Consider the following 8,424-nt stretch of genomic DNA (forward strand, 5'->3'; position numbering starts at 1 on the left):
AAAAAAAAAAAAAAAAAAAAAAAAAAATCCAGGATATACAGAACGAAAACAGCAGGACCCACTCCCGCCCCCTGCCCAGTGCTGACCCAGCCCTGGCTTAGACAGTTTGTCCTCGTCTATTTTTCAATGGCAGGCTCAGTCCTGTACTGTCCACCCTTGCTCTCCTCCCAGGACACCGGCCCCCTTCCTGGAACACTCTGCAGCTCTCTTCCTAGTGGTGGGAGGCCTGGTGGGTTTATTCCGTCTCTCTGTCCCGCTGTTGGGTGTGGCGGTGGGTTTTGAGTTAGGACCTGACCCGGCCCCACCCCTAAGGGTGACCCAGTTTGCAGATGGAGGGGGGTGGCTACCTCTCCCCGGCTTCCTGCCCTCCAACCTGTAAACTCCCAGGGAAGTCCCTGAGGGGCAGGCCTGCCCTGGGGCCAGGGAGAGAGTCTGTGATTGGTCGTCCTCACCAGAGTTCCTGGGTTGAAGCAAGGGGGGCGGATTCTCCGCAAAGAAATGTGTGTCTTATTCCTGAGCCCCACATAGAGCTCAGCTCCCCAGACATCTGCGGACATTTCTTAAAATTTGGAGAACTGCTTCTGTTAGGCAGGATAGGAAACATAAGTGGTCCCAGACCTACCCGAGTGCCACATGAGGGGGGTGAATCCAAATGGCCGCCTCTTCCTCTGCCATGCGGGGGTGGGTGAGAGTGGGTTGGCTGCAACCAGAAAATTCTGCTGTAGATTTTTCTAGTTGCATGAGTCCGAGGAAATGATTAAAAGGTGGATTGTGGGGAGATAAAAAGTGTGAGTGATACACAGGACGGAAAGCAGAAGAGCCTCAAAGACCCTGCTATGAGCTCGATGGGGTGACTCAGAGACAGCTCCGACCCGCAGGACAAGTGGAACGTGAAGGGAACAGGCTTTGTTACTGGATTAGGTGCCCCATGCAGTTCACCCCGAATCCTGCTGCCGGCCCCGGGCCATCCTGTGTTGGAGACGTGGAGGACAGGTGACAGCTCTCCAGGCCCTTATCCTGGAGCCTCAGGGACCCTGCCAGGTGCCCAGGCAGGATGCATCCCACTGTACAGAGGCAGATTAGGCTCAGGGAGGGAAGCATCTTCAGAATCACCTCGCTGCCTGCTGGCTGCTCATCAGCGCCCTCTGTGTGCTGCAGGGTGACCAAGGGGAGCCAGCTCTCCCCAGGGACCAGCCATGCCTCAGTTTTCCTCATTATATTCAACTTTGTGTAAGGTCTCTGTAAAAACTCACCTGTTCCCAGGGAGGGGCCCAGAGTCAGCCACTCCAAAGTGAGAATTAGTGGGTGCACTAGCCTTGGCAGGGTCTGGCTTTTAGCTGGATGGAGACAGGAGGCAGCACCCGCCAGGGCTTGGGCAGGCGACCATCCTGGCTACCCCCGCCCTGGCCTACCAGGAGAGGAGGGAAGCCTTGAAGTGCCAGGTCTTTGAATCCCATGTCTCCATGGCAACACGTGGGCACAAAGGGCCGGGCCAGTGAGCAGGCGGCAGCTGCGCAAGGCTGGAAGGAGAAAGGGAATCTTTTATTTATGGAGAGGGAGCATCGGGGAACCAGGCTGTGCCCATACCCGTGGCCAGGCCTCTGAGACAGCATGCTCCCGACACAGCACTGACCTACCTGGCCTGGCCAGGAAGATAGAGCATGGGCAAATGGAGGGCAGGACTGGGGCAAGAGTCCAGCATGCACCCAGCCTGTGTTGCAATCCCAAGGGACCCCTAGGGCGAGGGAGCCCCCACCATCCACCGCACCCCAGTCTCTATGGTGCACGCACCAGGGCAGGTGCCATGCTGGGAGCCTGCTAAACCGGCAGGGAGGAAATGGCGACCCGAACCGGGTGCTGCAGAAATAGAACTCAGGCGGGGGCTGCTTCAGTAGGTTCTAAAAAAGGGCCTTGCAGAAAAGGAGACCAGAAGGAGCCGGACGTGGGCAGAAAGAACTACCAGTGCAAAGGCCCTGAGGCAGGACAGAGCTGGGAGTATCTGAGGAAAGTGCAGAGCTCCATGGTGGCAGACCTCATCCACCACAGGCAGTCTGCCCTCCCCATGCCAGTCTGGCAACGGGCTCCACACCTTGGACAAGGGGGGACCTTGGGCATCGTGGGTGCCGCCTGCTGTGGGTAAGGCAGCCATCCACTCCTGGCTTCCAGCTATGGGTCCCACCCTCCCCACAAAGCCCTCCCCTTGGCACTCACACCCTGCTTCCTGAGCCCCCAAAACACAGACAACTGCACTCATGGCGCCAAGAGGGGGGATTCTGACTCCAGACCTGGGAAGCAGTGCAGAAACTGCCACCAAGAACCAGAAATTTTGTTTCATGATTTAAAAGATCTGAGCCAGATTGAAAGGAGAGAGAGGGGGGCGGTTCCTCGGCTGCTTGCCCCAGACCCATCCATACAGTCCCTCCACACTCCAGGCCAGCACGCCCATCTCCTTTACTTGAAAATGTCTAAAGTGGGAAATATTTTGTGAAATCGGAGGAGTTGCACTGGAAATTCAAAACCAGCTCTTACAATGAGCCACACACACATTCCAAGCATTCCCTGGTTTTGAGCAGAGGGAGGGAGGGATGTTGGAAGTCGCCGATTCCCAAGTTCCTCAAATTTAATTAGGAGCCAATCACTGTGGCTGAGAGGGGCTTGTGGGAGACGCCATGTCCCTTTCACTTGAAGTCTGGGTTTGGCAGGAACCTGCAATCCTTTGGGGTGCCGGGAGCCACAGACTGAGTCTGAGCCTCCAGCTCCCAGATGACATTCCGCAGCTCCCGGCTCTGGAGTGGTGGCCTGCACACGACGGCAGACAACCTGTCTCTCTCCGTGGCTGTCCACTGGGGTCAGTTTGGTCTTTGACATGTTCATCTTTGAGGTCTGAGCCCCACAGCAGGAAAGGAAGGGCTCCAGGGGACCAGACAGGGCCAAGGGAAAATGGGCAGGGAGAAGCTGTCACACAGGCCAGGGGACACGGACTCGAGGAACAGGGCAGGAGGGAGCTAGCCAAGGTGGGTGGGGCAGTGGCTCAGAGCCTGTTCCTTCCCCCAGGCGCCGACTGCCCCTCCGTTCCAAAGACAGGACCCTCCAGCCTGGGGAGCCTGGATGGCATTCCCCAACGCCGCCCAGAACACGTCCTCAGCCACAACTGATGGCGCATCCTGGCCGTGGCCACTGCCCACCACTGCAAGGTACCAGTCCAGACAAACCCCCAACTGCTCCTGGGGTCTCTTATATTCAGAATAAAAGGCTCGTGGCTGCCACATGCTTCCAGCAGATTCTGTCCACCCGTCTCCCGCCCCAGCTCGAGGCTTTCTCTTGTCCCTCGTCCTCTTGTTTCATCCCACCTCACTCCATTCTAGAGATGAGAACGCCAGGAAGTCTGGGGTCAAATAAGTGGGAGAGGGGGTCAGCACTCAGCCCCGCCTGGCTGTGGAGCCTTCCCAGGACCACCAGTGAGGCTGGGACCCTGGCCACCCGCAGACATGGGCAGGGTCAGCCTTGCTGCCACCCAGGGTCTGCCACGCCCCCACTGGCCTCTGGGTGGCCAGACTGTCCCTTGGCACAGTCACTGACCCCAAGCGCCATATGCACAAGGACCCATAGGCTTTCTCTCCCTGAGCTGCTGCTGACAGTGCTGGGGCGGGTGCAGAGGGTTCCCCGTGCCTCCCCTCCACCCTCCCCATGGCCTCTATTCTCCAGAACATTCCCAGCGGCTGCAGCCTTGATGGGAAGGGGACAAGGTTGTGCCTGCTGGAGGCCTCAGTGCCCCTTTGGAGCCTGAATCAAAGGGTGCCATGGAGCAGGGTGCGGCGGGGGCTGCTTCCTGGGACAGTGGAGATGAGGAGGTCTAGGAAACCCAGTGACTGGATGGGAGGTCCCAGGCCAGGACCAGGGTGGAGGGGATGCACAGCCAGCCAGGGGTGTTTGGTGAGGAGGAAGGCAGGGCCAGGGACAAGGCCTTTGTTCCGTGTGCTGCAGGGTGTGGTCGTGGCTGTAGTCAATTTTTTGTAAGCGGTAGGAAGGTGCTTCCTTTAATCATTACAAAATGTCCCCATCCTTGAAAACGCTGCTTCCAAGAGGAGCAAGGTGAAGCCAGTTCAGATTGAGCTTGTGGCTGTAGTCAATTTTTTGTAAGCGGTAGGAAGGTGCTTCCTTTAATCATTACAAAACGTCCCCATCCTTGAAAACGCTGCTTCCAAGAGGAGCAAGGTGAAGCCAGTTCAGATTGAGCTCACCTGAGATGTCCACCCTGCCCAGCCCTCGCCCTTCACAGGCTGCTCCTGGGGAAGGTGCCCAGAATCAGCAGGTGCTTGGTGAAGGGGCCCCTCGTGGACGCTCTGGGCTGGAGGAGGGAGGCAAACTTTGGAGTTTATGCCAGTTCCTAGGAGGAAGCTTGTAGGTTTCACCGGCCTCTCAAAGTCATCTGGGACCCAGCCAAGGCCACAAGCCCCTGCATCCTTCTTGGTCACGGAGCCAGTGTCACACATGGGTCACATTAGGCCTTGTCCTGTCTTCCTGGTGTATCTCATCTGGGGTAGGGAGATTGAGACGTTCAGTGCAGGCTCCTGGAGGCTGGATGAAGGGCACTGAGGGACTGCGGACACCTGAGGACAAGGGTGTGAGGTGGGGTGGGGTAGTGGGCAGAGCTGGAGCTCCTATGCGTGGAACCTGGAGGAGCTGTCTGGCCTGGGATGATGGGGTGGGGTGGGTTGGGGGTCGGTGGGTGTCTCCAGCTCCCATCTCCCCAGAGTCCGAACCTGAGGGGCAAACCATTCTCCTGGAGCACTTTGCAGGAGGCGTCCCCTTGCCCATCTGCCCCTCTAGGTGGGCCTCCCTGGTGGGCTGGTCCTGAGACCTGGGGGCCATCGGGTGTGTCTGGGGCGCCACATGCACCAACATGATTGTTCCGGGGCCTGCTTTCTCTGGAGGCAAAGCGCCTTGCAGGAGCTGCAGGGAGCCAATTATTCCCAAGGCAAGCCTGCTGCAGATAATTGGGAAGACAGGCTTTTAATGTTGAGCCAAGCTCTGGGGTGCATCCGCTGCACCAGGACATGAGACAGGGGACACAGAGGTCTGCCCCACCCCGAGCCTAATTGGGCCCCCCTGTGCGCCACCGTCTGCTAGGGGAGGTCAAATTTTCTTGACAACTGATGCGGGAAGCCAGGTGTTGAGGTGTGGCTGAGAGGATGCCTTGGTACCCTGGATGTGATCAGAGCTGCCCCAATCCACCTCCTCTGCTCGCAGAAGCCTCTGCTCTTTTCCTTCGCAGAAAACCATGATGGTCCTTAAACTGGAGCTCACCTTGGCCTAGCACAGCCCTTTCTCAGTGGAGACATTTGTGTTCCATCCTGCAAGCTGCCCCAATCCACCTCCTCTGCTCGCAGAAGCCTCTGCTCTTTTCCTTCGCAGAAAACCACGATGGTCCTTAAACTGGAGCTCACCTTGGCCTAGCACAGCCCTTTCTCAGTGGAGACATTTGTGTTCCATCCTGCAAGCCATGGGAGGGGGCGCACTCCCTGCTGGGCTTCCTCCCTCCTAACTGGGCAAAGAAAAAGGAAAAACAAAGTGCCGTTTCCTATTGAGACAGGAGGAATCCTCCTATCCCGATCCCTGACATAATGTCCTAGAATGATCACAATACCCCCCGTGCTCCAGATGGGAGAGAGAAAGGCCCAGCATCCGGGGTCCACCCACACATGGGCACAGAGTGGGTGAACCCCACGTTGGAATCTTGACCAGCTCTGCACTGGCCGATGGGCAGGGATGGGGATGGGACACATGGGAACCTCCAACTTCGAACCTCAGGACTCCAGGTCAGGGAAGTACCCCAGCCCGCCCTTCCTCTGGGGAGAGTGTGGCTCTCCTGGGACAGCTCGGGCCTGCTTCCCACAGGGTCCCCTGGGGCAAGGTGTTCAGAGGGAAGCAAAGGCTATGGGTCAGGTAAACGAGGCTGGGTTCCCCTCCAGCTCATTGCATCAAACATGGAAGGCAAGGTGTCCACCCCCCATGTGAGGTGGATGTGAGGGATAAATGACAAGTGACCAGCACTCAGCAAAGAGCCTGCAGGGTCGGCGAAGAGGGCGGCAGGCGGTGGAGCCAGGCATGGCAGGGTCTTTGGCACATTCCAGGCAGGAGACAGAAGGGCAAAGGTGCTGAGGCCAGACTTTGCTCAGCATCCCACAGGAGCGGGGAGAAGTTTTGAGCTGGGGTAGGGGTATGGTGGGGGAGGACAGAGATGATACACAGTGAGTCTGTGACTCTAAGGCACAGAAAACCCATCACAGACGAGGGCAGGGTGAAGGGCATTCGTGGGCTTGTGCAACTGGGAAGAGTCCCAGCAGAGTGGATTTCAGGTGCTGCTTGCTCAGGGCTCAGCTCTGCTCCTCAGGGTTCTCTCGGCCATGTCTTCAGGCAGCCCCAGTGTGTACCTCTCACCCCAGCCATCCATCAGCCCCCCTCGGCTCCACCCTCGTGGCACCAATGTGGACCATCATGGTGCCCAGGGCAGGCCACAGCAACCTAGCTGGCCTGGGTGCTGCCCATTCCTGACCGGCCACCATGGCAGGGACAAGTCTTTGTTGATGAGCTGAGCCGACTGGGTCTCAGTCCTCACAGTGGGAGAGGGTGAGGCCCAGTCAGGCCCAGCTGCTGCTGTGGGGAGGGGGAGGGCGAGAGATGCCAGCGTGGCTGGGGGGCTGGGCTGGTTCTCAGGAGTGGGTGGGAGCAGGAGGACAATTAGGAGCGTCTGTGCAAGACGGACACTGGGGCACACTGGGGAGGGGGACAGACGTGGAGCCAGTGAGGGAGAGCAGAGGGTGGTGTGCCTGGGAGCAGTGGTGCCAGTGGGGGGCTAGGGAGGATGGGTGTGTGGGTCTGAGGGGGAAGGCAAGCCCTGGAGCAGGCCCTGAGGAGTGGCTGGGTTGGAGAGAGACTGTGGGCCTCACTAGTTACACAGTGGATCCTAGTTACAGCTAAGACACCAGAGAAAGAAAGTCGATGGCTGGTGGAGCCTAGATGGCAAATTCCAGGATACCACCCTTGGGGCTGAGCAAGCTGACGGAGCCTGGGCTGACGGGAAGGAACTGGAACCTGCAGCCTCGAAGGGTGAGCTCCCGTCACTGGAGGACAGGAAGGCACCAGCCGTCAGTGGAGGCCACAAGGCTCTGCAGTCCTTCAGGTGCTGAGCTCCAGGCAGCCTCATGTGAGCCCAGCCTGTGGCCACCCTTGTGGTGACCTCCACCGGGAGAAGTGGGCCCCTGAGGATGCTTAAACCTGGGTCAGCATGGCCAGGCCCTGGCCCAGACCACAGATCTGCACCACTGCGGGGGTCTCCTTGCTGCAGAGAGGTGCATTTGGGATGCACGGTGCCGGGGAGTCATAAGCGTGCATATGGCCCCTGGAACGCATCATCATGAGTGCCGCCCAGAATAGAGCCTTAACCCGTCCTCCAGGGCCCAGGAGTACAGGAGGGAGAGCCCACACTGGGCTCCGGGCTGGGTCAGGACAGTGTCCAGGAGGAGAATGTGGAGAGGGTGCAGAGGGCCCTTGTGCTGGGGGAGAGGGAGAGGAGGAGGGAGGCCTGAAGGGGAGGTGGCCACAGGCTGGCAGCTGGGCTAGGGTCAGGAGCGGGAAAGGTGAGACCTGATCTCCCGCTGCAACATCTAGGCCAGGGTCTGCGGGGTCCTGGAGGTGGGCAAGGACCCAGGGGCAGGGGGCAGAGCTGCACTGGGGTGCTCTGGGTGGGCCACAGCAGGTGCTGATGAGCATTGGCCACCCAGCTCTGGCAGTTCCATGGCCCTCTGCTGCCTCCTGCTGGCCGCCTCTGCCACTGCAGGCCCCTGCCCTCCTGGGAGCCCAGGCCGGGAAGTGCCAGGAACCAAGACAGGGTGGAATCTGGTCTGAGGGGGTCTGAAGGAGCCTATCTGGATCTCTGTGCCCAGTCTCACCCTGGTCATTTGCTCCCAGTGGACTCTCTCTAGTGGACAGCCTGAGGGCCACCACTGCTGCCCCCAGTGGCTAAAGAGGAGAGGGGCTGAGAGAGGCTGAGCCGCCCTCTAAGGTCATACAGTGATCAGGAACAGAGTGCCCCCCAGGGAGAGGCACAGCAGAAGGGTCCTCTGCATGGCCAGAGCCCATGGGACAGAAACACATTGTGGGTGCCCCTGCTGTGGCTGCCCATTCCTGGCCCTTGGGGCATCCAAGAAGAGGTTTCACCTGCCTCCCACCTTCTGTCCCTGAACAGGGACCTGCTCCCCTAACCCCTTGTCATCTCGGGGCCCACCACCAAGACAGAGGGAAAATCCCTTTACAGTGGATCTTTCTATGTGCTGCAGAGCTCTGGACATTAAAAATGAATTCCACCCTCTTAATGGCATTGAACACATATAGTTAAAATTGAGCTGCCATAGTCAAGGCACT

General features: G+C 58.8%; 1 protein-coding gene across 1 annotated transcript in view; it reads right to left on the reverse strand.

Annotated features, from left to right (window-relative positions):
* The window catches only part of RTN4R (reticulon 4 receptor), a 39,540-nt gene extending 35,047 nt beyond the window's left edge, over positions 1-4,493 (reverse strand). The window contains exon 1 of the mRNA XM_008592749.1: positions 4,242-4,493. Coding sequence (XP_008590971.1) covers positions 4,242-4,493 — 252 coding nt within the window. The remainder of the gene's footprint in view (positions 1-4,241) is intronic.
* Between the last annotated feature and the right edge of the window lie 3,931 nt (positions 4,494-8,424).

Source organism: Galeopterus variegatus, unplaced genomic scaffold, assembly GCF_000696425.1.
Source record: "Galeopterus variegatus unplaced genomic scaffold, G_variegatus-3.0.2 Scaffold8267, whole genome shotgun sequence".
Taxonomy (NCBI): domain Eukaryota; kingdom Metazoa; phylum Chordata; class Mammalia; order Dermoptera; family Cynocephalidae; genus Galeopterus; species Galeopterus variegatus.